We start from the raw sequence: 18172 nt of genomic DNA, 5'->3' as shown, positions 1-18172 counted from the left end.
GTTGTTCGACAGTGCCTGCGAGGGGAGAGGATTTCTCTGGCCGCTGGTGAGTACCCGGGTCTTGCTGGCTTCTCGCTCCAGGCCATAGGGGTGTATGTGGATAGGCTCATGACTAATTATTGGGGTAATTAAGAAGTGGGGAGCAGGGGCGGGGGGGGGCTACTGGCATGCTGTGCACACAGGGGCTCAGCGTGCTGCAGCTGGTGCTGTCCAGAGGCGAAGTGGCCCCCGCTGAAGGGTGGTTGTGGGAGCTTTGGCCCCATAGGGATGTCCCCACCTGGGGCTGGGGGAGCTGGTTTTATCACAGGAGGGGACTCTGGGAGCTGGGCTGAGACCTGGCAAACTCACTGCACAGGTGGCACAGAGCCTTGCTGTCGGCTGAGCTCCCCCAGCACCTCCAAGCCCACTCGGGCTTTGCTGATGGGGGACACGGCTGTGCTCACATGCCCCCAAGCATGGGCCAGACATGGGGTCTCCCTACAGCCCCCCTACCCCAATTCTGCCTTGGAACACCCCTTTGTCACCTGAGAACAAGGCACTGATGGCTCCCTCGGTGACACGCGGCCCAAACCAGCCCCAAACCCTGCGTGTCCGGGGATGGGGCACACAAGGGGGGGCTGGGTCTGCAGCTCAGCAAAGGCTCTGGTGTTTGCCTGCTTTTTAATTGTTTAATTAATACCGGCAAGGAAGGTGTGGGAACACCATTCCTGCTCACCTGCGGGTTTTGTGACACGCTGCTCGTGTTCATCCAGCTGCAGGGCTGGAGGGGGTTCAGGCAATGCCAAGGAGGGAGTGGGGGCATCTGTGTGGGGCCGGAGCCCCCCTCAAACTGCCCCAGAAATACAACCTGATGAAAATCATGACATTCACCCTTCTGCAGGCTGGTCACCACAGACTCTCAGCTCTGTTTTAGCTTTGGGAGGAGGAGAAAGCCTGGAGGATGGCAATTCCCACCCATCACATATAGCTCCCCCCCACCCCACCCCCTCAGGCACCACCAGGACCCGGCAGCACCTTGGGTGGCACAAAGGGGGTTTGCTGGCCAGCAGCTCATGCCCACCTCCACCACGCTCTCGCCCTGACATGCCAGGATAATGGGAGGAAAGCAAATCCAAAAGAGACAAAAAAAACCCCAAAAGTAACCTAAAAACCCCAAAGAGACCAAAAAAACCCACCAACACGAGGAATAGATGGACAGTAGGAAGGGGGGGGACGGGGACAAAGCAATACTACAAGGGGAGAAAAGGATGAAAGCTCTACTGGGAAGTTGTGGTGAGCTGAGAGCGAGCAGGGAGGAAGGTGTCGGTGGATTGGGTTTTTTCATGGACACTGGTGGTGGCAGCCCCCGGCCGCATGATGCTCCCCCGAGGTGAAGGCTCGGTGCTGCGCGGCTCCCTTTGCCCGCTCACGGCTGCCATGAGCAGGAGCAGGGCAGAGGGGGCTGGATCAATCTGGCAAAGCAGAAAAATGAATGAAAATTGAATTCCCTGAGGAGAAGGGGGTGGGGGGAGCTGTTATCCCGGCTGAGAGATAAATCAGAGCGAGCCGGAGAGTGGGGGACGGAGATGACTTCCAGCAGCAGTGGAATAATTAGGGAAATAGGTTGGGAAAAACAAAGCGGTGGGACAGGGAGGCCACGGGGCAGTGTCCGTCTGTCTGCCTGTCCACATGTCCGGCTAAACTTCTCCCGTAAATCTGCCTTAGGGACCTGCCTTGCTGTGTGGTGGGAGCCAGGCTTCTGCAGTGCCGGCTGGCTGGGGACAGTGCGGGGGGGGGGACGGACACGGACAGCAGCCTCTGCCCCAGGGGGCTGCAGAGCGCAGGTGGCCAGGGGCGGTGGGGCCCAGGAGGTGCTTAATGCACTTAAGAGCCAGCACTTAATTTAGGGGAGAAGGGGAAGGGATGGGGTGGGGTGGGATGGGTGGAAGGGGATGGTATTCACCTCCTCCATGGTGGGAAGCTGATTTAGGGGCTCCGTGGACTGTGGGGATGGTGGGCGGGGGCTCACTCCTGCAATGAGCGCACACTGGTCTCTGCCCAGTGGTGTGAGACAAGTTGGCCAGGGTTTTGCTCGTAAAATGAAGCTTTGGGGTTAAAAACCAGCATCTCGTTGAAAAACTATTTTTTTTCCTAAGGAACCATCGGGCTTAATACATTTCTTAAGTTTTATTTTATTTTTAAACAACACTTTTTTTCCAATTGCTGGCATGTTCATCCCCCCCCCCCCCCCCCCCCCCATTTCCTGAGGTGCCAGTTCATTTTTTTTCGGGTGGAAAAGCCTCTCCCTAGTTTGCATTTCAGCTTAGAAACAAAGGTACTGAAAGGGCACACGTGAGCAGAAGGTGGCTGGGCAAGCATCCTCCCCTCCCCGCGCTGCCATGTGCACCCCCTCGGAGGTGTCACCCTGCTGGGGCAGGCTCAGTGCTCTAAGCACCCCTTAGCCAGGCGGAGTGGGATGTCACAGTGCATCGGGGCCTTTCGGCACTGTTGTCCCCAAGCCGGTGATGCGGCAAGCATCAGGAAGGGCGACGCTCGAGGCACCTGCTCTGGCTGACCTCAGCTGCATTTCAGCGAGCTTCTCTGCTCGGCCCTTTGCTGCTGGGCACTGCCAGGTACTGCCACCTCTCGACACATCGGTCTCACCCTGGTGCCACAAGCTGGGCTGCTCCAGGGTTTTCCCTCGGCAAAGTCCCACAAGGATCCTTCTGGAAGCCATAGTCACACCAAGCTCTTTGCCCCGGGACTTCGGCATTGCTGCCCTCGTGCCACAGCAGCAAGCAGGGCTGTGGGGCTCAGTGTGCTGTGGCACTGCAGAGCTGGGTCAGCTCCCTCTGTGCCCAGAGGTGTCCCGGGGGACCTGCTGTTGGGATGGGCCCTGGGGCGTGGGTGCGTGACGGTACCCTGTCGAAGCACAGCTTTGTTGCTGTTGTGCCTGGCACTGGGGCTGCCCACGGGGGTTTACCAGCTGCCGGGAAATAAGTCACGTTGGCGTGGTGGTGAGGGGATGGTGACGCCGATGTCCGCCGGGGAGGGTGCCTGCCGGGCTGAGCCCCATCCCCACGGCAGGTGGGACAGGGCTGGGGCAGTGTGCAGGAGCGGGAGAAGGTCCCCGAGTCCCACTAGCGGGGACGGGGGCTTTGGCTCTTGGTTCTCTACCACCAATGGTACCGTCGGACAGAGCTTCCTGGCATCGGACAGCGCTCCCGGTCACGACAGCACTCTGTCGCGACAGCGCCAACCGCTCGAAGCCGAGCTCGGTCGCGGTGCGCTGGCGGCCGCAGGGCGCCCCTAACTCCCGCCCCTTCCCGCAGGCCCCGCCCCCGCCCCACAGTCCCCGCCCCTTCGTCGGAAGACCCCGCCCCCTCCAGCCTGGGGCGGGCGGCGATTGGCCTCGAGTGGCCCGGCCCGCCCCCGCCCCCCTGCGGGCGGTGACGTCAGGCGCGCTCCCCGCAGGGTGAATGAATGGGAGGCGGGCGGCGCTGGCGGGCACAGCTGCGGCGCCGCGCCCGGGCCGGCACCGGCACCGGCACCGGCACCGCCCGCGGGACACGGCGCTGCCTCCCGCCGCGGGGCTCCGCCGGCCCGGGCCGCATCTCTCCCTCCCCTCTTCTCTCCCGTCCGCCGCCCCCGGGCCAATAAAATGATGCAAAGCTCCGCGCTCGCTGCCGAAGGGGCTGTCAAGGGGCTTCCCGAGATCCTCGGTGTGCCGGTGCAACGTAAGGACGCTTTTCTCTTCTCCCTCCTTCGCTCCCTGCCGCAAAGGCGGCCCCAGGCCGGCGGGGCAAGGCGGGCAGGAGCCGGCGGGGCAGCGCCCTGCGGGCTGGGCAGGTGCTTCCCTCTCCCGCCCGGGCGTGTTTTTTTCCTCCCCTTTGCTACCCCCCACCCCCCCCGCCGTGTAGCAGTGTTAATTGATTAATTGTTAATAGACGTAAAAATTCGGAGCGTGCGGAAGGCAGAGCGGTGCCCCGTGGGCGGGCGGGCAGCGGCCGGAGCCGTGCGGAGCCGTGCGGGCCCGGCTCCGACGGGGAGGGCGGCCGCCGGCTGCGTGTGTGCAAATGCATGTGCAAGTGTACATGCGTGTGTGTGTGCCGGTGTGGGGCCCCGGCACCCGCCCGCCCCCGCGCACCCCCGGCCCGCAGCGCACGACTCCCCGCTTATATCGTTTATCGCGACAGGCAGCGCCTCACGAGCGGTGGAAAGGGACCCGCGGGTGTGCGGGCGCCTTAGTGGGACGGCGAGCCCGGCCTGGCTCGGCTCCGCGCGGCCCGTGGAGCGATGCCGCCGTGTCTGCGTCTAGCCAAAACCCACCTATATAATCTATACGTGAGCATATATGCCCTGTAGCTACAGGTAGCGTGTTCGTGTGAAGGCACATGCTCGCGGGCGCTGCGGGGGGGTGTATAAGCGTGTCTGGGAGGTGTATGTACCCACTTACGCGGGGGGTGTGTGTGTATGGATCCCACGGGTGTATGGACCCTCGCGTGTTTCTGCGGGACGCACGCGCCGGCAGCCGGCTGTCAGCCATAGGGGCCGGCGGCTTCCTCCTTTCTATAGGGCCGAGCCCTGGGCGGGGGGAGCCCGTGGGCACCCCCACCCCTATAGACGCGTGGAGCCGGTGCGGGGGCGGCCGGCCCCCGGTGCGCTCCCGGCCCGGCCCCGGGGCTGCTCGGGTGGGCGGCGGCGGCGCGGGATGCGCGGGTGTTGTTGTTATTATTTATTATTATTATTTATTTATATTATTTATTGTTATTATTCTTTCTCCCCGTTTGCAAACGGCTCCCGAGAACCGGGGTGTCCCCGAGGGGCCGGAGCGGGGGCAGCCAGGGGATGCTCTGCCCCCCCCCGCCCCAGGCACCGGCAAAGTTGAAGAGAAGGGGTCCCGGCAGCACGGGGGGGCCAGCCGGGCCCGAGCCAATTGGGGGCGGACAGCTGTGCCGGGGGGTCCGGCCGCAATTCGGGGGACACACAGGGGTCGGGCAGGGGGGTGCGCATCCCGACCACCTGCCCGCTGCGGTCCGGGCTGCGCCCCGCCGCTTGCCGCTGCCCCCCAGAGCCTCCCCCGCCGTTTCGTGCCCCGCACCGCCCCCCGCCCCCCCCCCCCCCGGCGGCTGTAATTCGTTTTCCGTGGGTGTTTCCACGGGGGGTGAAGCCGGTGCCCCGGCCCGCTGCTGCCCGGGGGAGCAGCCGGTCCTGCCTCGCCGCGGGGGGGTCGCCCCCGTTATCCCCCGTTGCCAGGCCGCGGGGGGGGGTGGTGCGGGCAGCCACGTTTAACCGGATTTCACCGCAGCAGAGGGGAAGAGACCTCCCCGTCAGGAGCACGGAGCCGGTGCGGGGACAGCCCGGGTCTGTCCCGCGGCCGGGTCCCCACCGTCCCCTTGCCACCGGATAACGGCCCCGATTCCCAGCCGCAGGGTGCCCCGCAGCCCCACTGATTTAAGGAGAAAACAGGTGCCTCGACCACCCTGGAGCAGCAATCGCCCCAGCAAAGCCCCCTGCTTTGGCCCCCGCGGGTGCCACCAAGCCCCCCTGCCCGTGACATTGCCGTTTCTGCACCCCATATCCGTAATTACCAGGAAACAATCCAACCAGATCCGATTCTTATTATTTATTTAAGCTTCAAAATTAAGGACCAAAACATGTCGGGGAGGGGGCTGCTGGAAAAGTTTCCAGGGCTCCGCAGCCGCCGGGCAGCTCCAGCGCCCGCGGCCGGCTCCCGGCTCCGCGTTACGCGCCTGAGGCCTCATCCTGCACCCTTACACGTGTGTTCGGCCCCCTCCGGGCCAGGGGGTCTTGGCCCCGGGCAGGGAACACCTTCCTCAGGGAATGCAGCCCCGCTGCCTGCGCCGGGGTTACCCCCCCCCACCCCCCACCCCCAGCAGCACCTCGGTATTTCATCGTGTGCGCCATGAAAATACGTGACATTTTCATATCTAATCGCTATTAAATCGCTGGTTTTCCTCGCTATTTAACCACTGCCCAGCTTCGTTATTTTGTTTATTTATTAGCAGCGACTGTTTCTTACAGCATCCTCCTCAGCAAGGTTTTGGGGAGCTGAGCCTCCCCCTCTCCCCCCCGCCTCCCAGGGCAAACCTCGCTACTGCTCAGCCTTGCAGGCGGAATTGTTAAAAATATAATTCCCAATATTATTTATGAATATTGTTTTGCAAATCTCACCGAAGCAAAAACTTCTGCCAAAGCCTGTGGGAATCGTGCCCGGGTGCCGCCAGCCTCTGGCCAACGGGCTGGGGAGGGGGTTGATTAATCGCCGCTGGGAAAGTCGTTTGCGCGCTGCAGAGAAATGAATCGGAGGGTTTTTTTGCATGTAAAGGAATGAGGTTTCCTCCCCCCAAGAAAGTCTTTTTGGGGAGTCCCCGACCTGGTGCTTTCCGTGGATGTTTGGTGCAGGCTCCGGGACCGCCGGACCGGGACCGCCTTTGTGCTCCGGTTTCCCACCGGCATTTGCCGCGGTACCGATTCTGCAGCACCTTCGTTTCCGCGGGTGGCGATCCCTTCCCCTTAAAAGAAAAGGAAAAATAAAACACACCCCAACGCACCCCAAACCCCAGAGAAGGGGCAGCTCGCCAGCCGGTGCCCGGGGTGGTGCGGAGCCGGCGCTGCGCATCCTCTCCGGCCGCTGCCCCGGCACCGCCTCCCCCCTCGGCTTCCGAGGTTTTTGGGATTTCAGAGGGATTTCTGAGGCCACCCGCCAGTTTGTTTCGTTTCCATCGTTATTTCTTTCTTTTTTCGTCAGGGAGGGATAGGGATGGAAGGCTGGACCCGTCGCTAATATATCATGGCACCGGCGGCCGCGCTGCAGGCGGGGGTCGGATCCCGGCGCACCGTGTCGGGCCATCGCTCGGCTGCCCCGGAGCGTGGGGGGCTGCGTGAAGCTGTAGGGGGATTGCAGATCTGGCAACGGCTTTGAATGGGATACGGCCAAATCCTGCCCGGGCAGCCGCCGGCGGGATGCAGGGATGCACACTGGCTGCGCGTCCTCCTCCCCGGCATATCGCCCTGGGGGGGACACGACACCCCCAGCCTCACCCGCCCGCCGCCCCGGCAGTGGTTTGCACTAGGGCTGGCTGCTGCATCCCTGGGGTGGTCCCCATGTCCCCGGGGTGAAGAGGAGGGGGCCGTGGGGCTGTCCCCTATGTAGGTCTGCCTGTCGGAGCATCTATCAAAGCACCCTGCACGCAGAGCCAGCCCTGAGCTGCTGTTGGGCAAAGGCACCAACGCAACATATAACGCCATTAACATTATTCCTATTATAGCAAATAATTTAGTTAAAACAAGTAAAATAAATGGAAGGCTTTCGGCAGGCAGGGAGGCAGCGCTGCGCTGGCCCCGGCGCAGCCGCCTCCGTTGCAAAGCACAAAGCAGAGCGCAGGGGCTGTATTTTAGATATTTTTTTTCTACATGCACTGAGCAAACCAGTGGGTTGGCTGGGACACCTCCTGGTACCCCAGCAGCTCCCCCTATTATTATTATTATTATTATTATTATTATTATTATTGTCAATGCACAGGGGAAAGCAGCCAAACGGGTGCGAGTTCTGCCCATCGCTGCGTGCACACACAAACCTGTGTGCATTTGGTTGGTGCCGTACATCTAGGGACAGATCGAATGCAAAAAATGTGTCTCTTGTTAAAAAAAAACCCCACACATATTTTTCTCTGGAAACGTGGGGGAAAATATTGTATTATCTGCTGCAGTTGTTTGCTTGCCGAAATTAAGCTTTTGGGAAGGAAAAAGCTGTTTGTTAGCTTGTGAGTGTGTGTATATACGCACATATACACGCCAGTATGTGTACGTAGATGTATATGCATCCACACGTTTCTATAAATAACCATTTATATATAAAACATGTTTCACAAGCGTGCATACGTGTTTATGAAATAAATAAGAAATATTTACTCTGCAATGCCACCGAATGTACCTTCTCCCGGGGATGATGCTCTGCTGCGTGCCATCCTCTGTGCCAGCGGCTTCCACATCGCTCCGAAACAGGTTTAACAAATGAAATACGGAAAATGTGGCTGCTGCCCACCTGCAGCCCTGGTGCCGCTCCTAGCAGCATACTGGGGGTGAAGCAGCCAGGTATTTTCAGAGCAAGAAGGAGAAGAGGGACCTATGGAAGCTGTAGATAATTTTTTAAAATTTTTTATTTTTCAATTTATTCTACTGTTGTTAATGCGACACGGGCTTAAATGCCAGCAATAAATATGGGCTGAAGGGCACTGGGATTGTAACTATCTAACCTTGTGAATGATAAAATAAGCTGCCTTCACTGGAGATGCATGTCAGTACCCCAAAGTATTTATAAATAATGTTATTCAAGGCTGCAACAATTTTCTCCCGTGCTGTTTCCCTCCTTTCCCCCCCTCTTTCTTTCCTCTTTCCCCCCCTTGTCTTTCTTCTTCCCCTTCTTTCTTCTCTCCCTCCTTTCTTTCCTCTTTTTCCCCACCTTTCTTGCCTCTTTTTTCCCTTCTTTCTTGCCTCTCCCCCCCTTTTCTTGCCTCTTTTTCTCCTCCTTTCTTTCCTCTTTTCCCTCCTTTCTTGCCTCTCTTTTACCCTCCTTTATTTTCTCTTTTCCTCCCCTTCTTTCCTCTTCTCCTTTTTTCCTATTTTTCCCTCCTTTCTTGCCTCTTTTTCCCCTTCTTTCTTGCCTCTTCCCCCTCTTTTCTTGCCTCTTTTTTCCCTTCCTTTCTTTCCTCTTTTCCCTCCTTTCTTGCCTCTCTTTTTCCCTTCTTTCTTTTCTCTTTTCCTCCCCTTCTTTCCTCTTCTTCCCCTTCTTTCCTCTTCTTCTTTCCTATTTTTTCCCCTGCTTGCCTCTTTTCCCCCTTCTTCCCTTTTCCCCCCCTTTCTTGCTTCTTTTTCCCCTCCTTTCATTCCCCTTTTTTCTCCTGCTTTCTTTCCTCTTTTCCCTTTCTTTCCTCTTCCTGCTCTTTCCTCCCCCTTCTTTCCTCTCCCCTTTTTTCTTTCCCCTTCTCCCTTCTTTCCTCTCCCCCCCCTTCTTTCCTTTTTTTCCCTTTCCCCTTCTCCTCCCTTGATTAATTTCATTCCTTTTCCCTCTCCCCCCGCTTTCCCCCTTTCCCAGTCTCCTTCCCTGTGCCCCGGGTGCAGTGCCCCGCTGCCGAGCCCCCTGCCCACGCCGTGCCCGGCCAGGGGGCTATCCCCCCCCGTCCCCTCCCCTGGCCGCCGGCGCTGGGAGCCCCTGGGCGCGGGGATCAGCTTCCCGCGGGTCAGTAAGGAGCCACCCTGCTCGGCCACTTCGGCTGGGGACAGCAGAGTCCCCCGAGCCTCCCCAGCACTTGTAGCAGCCATAAAAAAAAATATCCCGCCTCCCCCTCGCCACCCCCCCACCCCCCGGTATTTACTGTCAGCCGCTCTCTGGCAGGAGGGAGGCAGCCCTTATACATAAACATCTCTCCTGCTCTTAGGCTCTAGCTCCGGGCACGGTGGGGGGGTTCCCCCCCAAAATCAATCTGCTTTCATGCATGCGTGTCAGCATTCTGTGCCTGGCTTTTACCGGGCAATCTTCTCCTGCAGACTTTTACAGCACCTCCTGTTTATTCTCAACTACGGGCAGGTAGAGAGGGAGATAAATATCCAGCTCTCCAGATCTATAGAAGCTGTCCATCTATAGGCAGAGCCTGGGTGGCTGGGTATATACACCTTGCCTTAGGAAAAGCCTTCCTCCTCCAAGCATCCTCCCACAGTGTGGGTGCTGTAGGGAGCTGGATGGGGCTGGACCTGCTGTCCCCGGTTACTGGTGCTGTGGTCCAGCATGGCCTTGCTTCAGCCCATGTTTTCCAGCCTTTTCCAGCGGCAGGGGTCTGTAACACCCTGGCTGGATGGGAGAAAGCAGGCAGAAACCCTCTACCCCTGTCACAGGAAAACTGGGATCCAAAGGCATGTTGGACCGTGGGGATGCAAAGTCCCCCGGTGCCCTGGCACTGCAGGGCGAGGGGCACTGCAGGCTGCTGGGGGGGGGAGCAGCGTGGTCAGCACGGGTGGCTTGTGGTCCTTGGGGTGCAGTGGGAGTGGAGGGGAAGAGACGTTGGCCTTGCCTCTGCGGGTGGGGTGGAGGTGGTTGGTGGTCTGCACCCCTGGGTCATGGCAGAGACCCCCTGGTTGAACCCCTGGGTCACCACGGCAGCCTGGCCCCGGGGGAAAGGGGTGGCTGCGGGGAGCAACAAGCTGTGTCCCTGGTGGGGGGCTGGGCTGGGGGATGCCAGCCCAGAGGGAGCGAGAGGCAGGTAGGGAAGTGGGAGGCAGGGAGCAAGACAGAGCCTGAAAAATGGGGTGCAGAAGGAAAAAGCACCACGTGTGCGTGTCTCTGCCTGGTGGGGCCGTGGGCTTTGCTATCCCAGAGGATTTTGGCAAAGGTTTGCAAAGGAAGGTGTGCCAGGACACCGGCGAGGTGAGGGGTGGCAGCTCATCACCCTGCAAAGCATTGGCATGTGCCAGCGCAGGGCTTTGCTAGCCGTGCCGGCTGGCTGGGAGCATCGAGGGGGCTGACGCTGCTCTTCTCTCCCCCTGCCCAGAGATCCCCCAGTGCGCCGGCTGCAACCAGCACATCCTGGACAAGTTCATCCTCAAGGTCCTGGACCGGCACTGGCACAGCTCCTGCCTCAAGTGTGCCGACTGCCAGATGCAGCTGGCCGACCGCTGCTTCTCCCGGGCCGGCAGCGTCTACTGCAAGGAGGACTTCTTCAAGTGAGTACCACTTGGGGGCACAGCCCCCCGAAAACAGCATCTCCCACCCACGCACCAGACAGACACAACCTATTTTGAAGTAGAATTTCCCCAAAATCTAAATTTATAAATTTTTTTTGAGGTTTTTCTTGTCGTTCTTATGGAAATAACTGGAATGTTGGTGCTTTATAGCTGCCGCAGGCTGGATGCTGTTTGTTGGGCTTTAACCTTCTGAGAGCCCCAAATCTCCCTGATGCCCCTGTCCCTCCCCTGTGCGGGTTTCCAGCCCCGTGGGGTGGCAAGCTGCGGTGGCTCGGCAGTGGCCCCGGCTCTGCTCGGAGCTAGAGGGCAGGAGAAACCCGCACAAGGCAGCGGCAGCGCTGCCTGCTCCTGCCCGCGCCGGGGTTTGCTGATGCTGCTTCTCTCCCTTCATCTTTTTACCTTTTTTTTGTCTTCTCTTTTCTTTTCTTTTCTTTTCTTTTTTTTTTTTTAAAATCCTTTTTTTGCTCCCAGTAGCGTGAAAACCTCATTTGATTTCTTTGGCAGCTGCCTCCGAGCTGTGAGATGGCCCAGCCTCGGCATTTCCCTGCTCCCGTGGGACAGGACAACCTGTTTCCCATTAAAAACGGCCTTTTCAGCAGGGATGCCCTGGTCCCTGGCTGCTGGCAAAACCTGGGAGTTTTCCCAGGGGATGGCAGAGGGTGTTGCAGCAGGGCTGGGCACAGCTCTGCCGGTGGTGAAATGCTGTCTTCGCCCCCTCTGCGGGGAGGGGGCCCGATCCTGGCCAGCAGGTGCCTTTTGCTGCCCGGGTGCAGGTGCCAGGGCCCTGGTGAACAGCAGCTGCAGCACCTCAGGGACAGGGGCCGCCTCCCCGCACCATCATCTGCTTTTTCCCAGCTGTGCTGGCTCTCCACATCATTCCCCGCTGCCAGCCAGCTGGCTTAACCAACTGATGGCCATTACACCCGGTGCAAAACCCTGGGCAAGGTTTTCCCTGCCTGCCCACCCCTGGGCTGTCAGGCCTCCTACGTGCCCCTCTCCCCACCCCCCACCCCCCCCCCCCAGCCATCAGGGCCAAGGATGCAGCTTGAATTCCTCCTCCCCAGCTGGGGAGCGTGCGGCCATCAAAGCAGCCGCTTACAGCCTGAGTAATAACACTTCAGTTCTGATATTTTCCAGCCTATTAATCTCCAAGTCATTTAAATAGTCGCCCAAAAGGTGCGGGTAATCAATGTTAATTAGAGTTGAAAGATCAGCGACTTTCTTAGATGAGGTCCTGCCTGGATTATTTGGTGCCAATCAATAGCATCTCAGCGCTCGCTCAGGCGCTCGCCTCACCTTTCTTTCAACCGCTCATTGATTTTGGGGTAGGTAACCTGCGGGAGACATGAGGATTTAAGACCAACTTCAGAGGCAGGTTTGCAATGCAGGAGCTGCTTCTGAAAAGACCAGTTTTTTTTATTTTTTATCTTTATTTTCCTCCCCCAAATAGTAGTTCCTGGTCCTCAGCTGCAGGCAGCTCTGTCCTGGTTCTGGCTATTCCCAGCTGGTGTGGAAATATTCTGGGATGCTGGGGGATGTGTGTTAAAATGGCTTTAGGAGTGCTGGGTGAGGTGGGGGTGGATGGGTAGAGGGAGGATGGGGGTATCAGAGTGCACTGTCTCAGCCTTGGGCACAGAAAGGTGTTTTCTGTCTGTCCTATCCTTCCTTCTGTACGTACCTTCACCCCCTCTTCCCTCCCTCTGTCCCCTCTATCCCTTCATCCCTCCCTCAATCCCTTCATCCCTCCCTCTCTCCCTCTCCCTCTCCCATCCCTCCCTCCCAGCTGACTCCAGGAGAGCTGAGGTCTCCCCAGCAGATGTCCAGGGACTCTCCCTTTAGGATAGAAGCCCAGAAAACAAGAAAAAAAAAAAGGTTTTCCCTCCTTGCCTTCTGCTTCCAACACCACTTTGGACAGCTGCTGAAATCATGCTGGTGCCACGCGTTCCGGGGTGCCTGCCACCCATCCCTGAGTGACACCTGAGCGACGTGGGGACCCAGCTTTGGTGGCTGTGCCCTGGCATTCTGGATGGCATGAGGGCACGGGCAGCTGTGGGGCTCGGGGGGGTGATTTTACATGATGAGGGATGTTTCACACTCAAGGGGGGCAGCGAGAGGTGCCCAGGGTGGCTGTACCCCCTGGGCACCCCCAAATGCCGCTGCCTGCCCCTTTTGGGGTAGGGAACCAAAGGGCTTGGGTTTTGCTGGGCCACCTCCTTCGAAGCAGATGGGTCTGTTCAAGGTGTAGGGGACAAATTTATCCTGATAGCTTTGCTGCCTGAGCTGCTGCTGCAACACCTGGGTGGCTCCGTGGGGTCCCAGTGCCCCACTGATGAGGTGTTTGAGGGAGCTGGGGGGAGCAGGGGAGACCCAGGAGAGCCCTTGTGGTGCCAGTGGGAGGTGGGGGGGATCTGTCCCCTGCCAGCCCCAAAGCCCACAGCATCTGCTGCTGGAACCACCAGTGGGATGTCCACTCGTTTTTGACTTTCTCTCGTGCTGCCACCCCCTCGTGGCATGTGTCACCCACGCGCTGTTAGTTCAGTTTACACCGGGTGTCACCTGGGTGTCAGCCTTCATGGCTACAGGGGCAACCGCCCCCCACCACGGCACGGCTGCACCCACGCAGTCACCCAGCTTGGGGTGCACCCACAGCGGCAGGCACCCCAGGCTCTCTGCAGCAGAGTGCCTGCCATCCGCGGGGGCTGCTGGCAGAGATGCATGCTCCTTGAACGCTCCTTGCATGCTTCTTCCACTCCTCTTGCACACTCCTTGCACACTTCCCACACCATTCTTACGTGGTCCTTGCATGCTTCTCCCACACTTCTTGCACCATACTTACATGCTCCTTGCAAGCTTCTTGCACCATTCTTGCTTACTCCTTCCACGTTCTTATCCCATCCTTGCATGGCTGCTTGTGTGCTGCTTCCACACTCCTTGCACGCTCCTTGCACACTTCTTGCGCGCTCCTTGCAGCCGTGTCGGCGGACTTGCTTGGCCCCACGCCTACCCCAAGCCAGCACACCCAATGCACCCATCGGGCTGTCATTATGGTGTAAGAGCCCCATCATTCTGCATTAATCTGGGATTCATCATGCTAGCGGGGCGGCGTAATTAATTTATTTGGTATTAATGTGGATGAAATATGTACTGTCCTTGCAGGGGAAAATCAGGCAGCCTATAAGCATTAGTTAAAAGAACCATTAAAATCAAACCTTCCTCAGCTCCATTAGGCTGGTCTTTCACACTGAAGAAGATAAACCCCTGCCGTGTGAAGTGTCATGCATAATTAGGTTGATTGCTGGTTTAAACTCTGCCCTGTCTCCTGGTCCCCATCCCATCTCTGGCGAAGCCCACCTTGCCGGGCGACTTAGGGTCACCCACTTCTCCTTGCAGACGTTTCGGGACCAAATGCACGGCGTGCCAGCAGGGCATCCCCCCCACCCAGGTGGTCCGCAAAGCCCAGGACTTCGTCTACCACCTCCACTGCTTCGCCTGCATCATCTGCAGCCGGCAGCTGGCCACTGGCGACGAGTTCTACCTGATGGAGGACGGGCGGCTGGTCTGCAAGGAGGACTATGAGACTGCCAAGCAGAACGGTAGGCACCCTGAAAGGGCTACGAGGCGGGACATCACACCGAGGGGTGGCCATGGTTCGTGTCACTGCTGGAAGGTGTTGTTGCAGGCTCTGAGGAAGCCAGTTCTGGGGAGCTTTTCCCCAGCAGTGTGGGCTGGAGGTGTGGAGCTGCTCATGCTGCTGCAGTCAGGGCTGGTACCAGCTTCTTGGCTTGCAGATGACTCCGAGGCAGGTGCTAAGCGGCCCCGGACCACCATCACGGCCAAGCAGCTGGAGACACTGAAGAACGCCTACAAGAACTCCCCCAAGCCCGCCCGGCATGTGCGGGAGCAGCTCTCCTCCGAGACTGGGCTTGACATGAGGGTGGTGCAGGTGAGGCTGTGGGGGTGCCCCTCTCCACCTTGCCCCTAGCGAAGGGGGACGCAGGGGTCCCGCTGGGGTGTCTGAGTGCTGGGTTGCAGGGGGTGCCAGTCTTCAGGGGATGCAGAGGTGCTGGGGTGTCGGGGAGCTGGGTTGCAGGGCTGCTGGGCTGCTGGCTTGCAGGGGTGTGTGGGAGCTGGCTTGCAGGGGTGCTGGCATGCAGAGTTGCAGGGATTCAGGCATGCTGGGCTGCTGGGCTGCCAGGGTGCTGGCCTGCTGGGTTGCAGGGGTGCTGGGCTGCATGCGTGTGTAGGAGTTGTGTTGCACAGGTGCTGGCGTGCTGGTTTGCAGGGGTGTTGGCATGAGGCACTGCGGGGGTGCTGGCGTGCCAGGATGCAGGGGTGCTGGGGTGCTGGGTTGCATGGGTGTGTGGGAGCTGGGTTGCATAGGTGTTGGCATGCTGGGTTGCAGAGGTGCTGGGTTGCATGGGTGCTGGCATGCTGGGTTGGAGGGATGCCAGGGTGCTAGCACGCTGGCATACTGGGAGGCATGGGTGCTGGTATGCGAGGTTGCAGGGGTGCTGGTGTGCTGGGTTGCAGGGGTGCTGGCATGCAGAGGAGCCAGGGTGCCATCCATGTCCCCATTCCCCGCCTCAGGTGTGGTTCCAGAACCGGCGGGCCAAGGAGAAGCGGCTGAAGAAGGACGCGGGGCGGCATCGCTGGGGGCAGTTCTACAAGAGCGTCAAGCGGAGCCGCGGGGGCGGCAAGCTGGAGAAGGAGAGCTCGGCCGAGGACTGCGGCGTCAGTGACAGCGAGCTCAGCTTCCGCGGTGAGCAGGGTGCTGGTGGGGGGCAGGGGGGCTGCAGGGCTCCCCCCTGCGCTGACCCCCCTCCTCTGCTCTCCCTCCTCTCCCCGGCAGAAGACCAGATCCTCTCCGAGCTGGGCCACACCAACAGGGTTTATGGCACCGTGGGGGACGTGGCGGGCGGACAGTTGCTGAACGGTGGCTTCTCCATGGAGGGGACGGGACAGTCGTACCAGGACTTGCGGGACGGCAGTCCCTACGGCCTCCCCCAGTCGCCGTCCTCCATCTCCTCCCTGCCGTCCCACCCGCCCTTGCTCAACGGGCTGGACTACGCCATGGACGGCAGCCTGGGGCTGGTGGCCCACGGGGCGCAGGGGGTGAGTCAGACGCTGCGGGCCATGGCCGGGGGGGGCCCCACCTCCGACATCTCCACGGGGAGCAGCGTCGGGTACCCAGACTTTCCCACCAGCCCGGCCTCCTGGCTGGATGACATGGATCACCCCCCTTTCTAAGCGCCGCTCGCCCCCCGCCCCGGCCCCCCTCGCTCCCTCCCCAGCCTGCAAGCTCAGCACTGAGGGTACCCGCCGCTGGTTGACCTTTCCAGGATTTCCCATGGGAATGGGCCCTGGAGGGCTGGAGGGAGGGGGGGCGGCATCGGCGATGGCCGGGGGTGGCTGTGCTTGGGGCGGGGGGCACAGATGCCTTTGGGTGTAAGCACAAGAGAGGTGTTGGCGCACGGGATGCACGGCGAGGACCCCGGCGCAGGGCTGGGGCACGGTGCAGCGCTGGTAACGGTGTGGGCTGGCAAGAGGGAAGGACAATCAAGGATGGCAGCGTCCATCCCGGCGCCCGTGCCAGCCCCGCACCCCTCCTGCTGAGCACCGCTGCTATTTTCAAGAGTTATTTTTCGATACGGAGTTGAAATGACTCGGCGCTGCCTGGAGCCTCAGCAGAAAGAAAAAGTCTATATTGTAGAAGCATTTATTTTAGCGAGGCTGGGGACCTGTCCGGGCAGAGCCATTGCCCCGCTGCCCGGGGGCGGTGCCGCCCGCTCCTGGCCTGGTGGGAGCAGAGCCGTCGTGCGGTGGCTGTGGGGCAGCGATTTATCACTGGGTGCACGGGCGCGCTTACGATGCATCACTGTGGGTTTTACCTTGGTCGTGTGTCGGGGAGGAATTAAAGAAGAAAAAAAGCCTCGATCCAGCCCAGGGTGCCCAATGGCTGGGCTGGGCTGGGATGCTCGGGGCTGGCACGTGGATGGCAGCCGCTGCAGGTGCTGGGGAAGGGTGGGCAGGAGAGGTGGGGAATGTTTGATCTGAGGGTATTGCAAAAAATTCCCCCCAAAAGAGGGAAAAAGAGCGTTTCATCAGCTGCAGAAGTACCCACGCGGTGGGGAGCGGATGGTGTCGGGGTGTAAGACCCCCATGGAATAGGCTACCCACCTCCTTCAGGGCTGTGGGGCTGATGGGACCAAAGGTGGGTGCAGGCAGCTGGGGAGGACCCAGGTGGTTTTGGCACCAGCCTCCAGCCCCTTCCTCAAAACCTACATCCCTGGGCTTGTGACACCCACCTGCCCAGCTCCCCCACACCCCCAGCCTTGCCAGGCTGAAGCATTCAGCCCAATGGATAAAACCCAGCTCCATGCTTGCTGCCCGGTGTGCCGGGCTCTGCCCCAGGCCCACAGGGATGCCCTGGCCATGGGGTCCCTGCCATCCCCCCCAGCTCTGGGGTGATGCTGATGATCCCGCCTGCCCTTCAGGAAGGGCTGCGGGCAGATCCAGTTAGCCAGCTGCTGCCAGAGGCCGGGGGGGGGCTCTGAAAGCAAAGGGAAAAAAAGAAGAAAAATGAAAAAAAAATATGCCACACAAGAAAGCACATCACTGGTATGTCCCTGTCCCTCCCTGCCCCCCCCAGCTGGGTGTGTTGGTGCTGCAGGAGTCGCCCCAGCTGCACCCATGTGCCTCCCCCCACCCCTGCAACCTTGGGTGCTGCTTTGTGCCAAGCCCCCGGCCTCGCCGGGCAGCATGGACGGCTGGTGGGGAGGGGGACAGGGGCAGCTGTGGCCACTGCTCTCCATCCCCCTTTGACAAGGCCAAACGCCCCCTCCCCTTGCTGTGTAAATTTTGTACAGTACCAGAAAGTGAAAGTCTTGTTTCCTGGGGGAAAAAAAAAAACAAAACCCAACAAAAATAATAATAATAATAATAATAATAAAAATTTTCAAAGAATGAAACCTTATTTATTGCCCTGTCTTTGGGGAGAAAGGATGCCCCAAACTCCCCCAAATTCGCACCCAGGGCGTTGCTTTTGTACCCTGCCTCCGGTGTGTTGGCATGAGATGTGTACGGTCACCCCCTCTGCCTCGAGGGAAAGCGATGTCAAATAAACTCGGGATGCTCTTTAGCAGCTGCTGTCTTTGGGATTTTCTTCCTCTATGGGAGGGCAGCAGCCACCAGCAGCATCACCTGCCCCGGCACCATCGGCTCTTTGGTGTTGGATCCCTGGGTCTTGTCTGGATGGAGGAGCTGGCATCCCTGGAATGAGACAAGCGACATGGCCAGCGACATGGCCATCGTTCCCTGGCTTTTTGTGGGCATGGAGAGGTGGGTGGGTTTGGGGTGGGCAGCTCCAGCCCTGCCACGTGGCACCCCACGATGCCCGCAGCATGCCCACCGCTATCGCCCGGCTGTACCACCA

The 18172-nt window shown here is 59.7% G+C and overlaps 1 protein-coding gene across 2 annotated transcripts; it reads left to right on the top strand.

Moving 5' to 3' along the window:
- Positions 1 to 8: 8 nt before the first annotated feature.
- LHX4 (LIM homeobox 4) lies at positions 9 to 17656 on the top strand. Of its 2 annotated transcripts, XM_080407427.1 has the most exons (6): positions 3547 to 3716; positions 10548 to 10719; positions 14131 to 14333; positions 14529 to 14683; positions 15328 to 15499; positions 15590 to 17656. In XM_080407427.1, the coding sequence occupies exons 1-6, from the start codon at positions 3641 to 3643 to the stop codon at positions 15985 to 15987; spliced, it is 1176 nt and encodes a 391-aa protein (XP_080263553.1). In that variant the 5' UTR covers positions 3547 to 3640; the 3' UTR covers positions 15988 to 17656. The 2 variants fall into 2 exon arrangements, with proteins under 2 accessions (XP_080263552.1, XP_080263553.1); XM_080407426.1 differs by having other exon boundaries at positions 9 to 3716; positions 14131 to 14683.
- The last annotated feature ends 516 nt before the right edge of the window (positions 17657 to 18172 follow it).

The sequence above is a fragment of the Falco punctatus genome (genome assembly GCF_963210335.1).
Source record: "Falco punctatus genome assembly, chromosome: 11".
Classification (NCBI taxonomy): domain Eukaryota; kingdom Metazoa; phylum Chordata; class Aves; order Falconiformes; family Falconidae; genus Falco; species Falco punctatus.
This window is presented reverse-complemented; position numbering and strand designations above follow the sequence as displayed.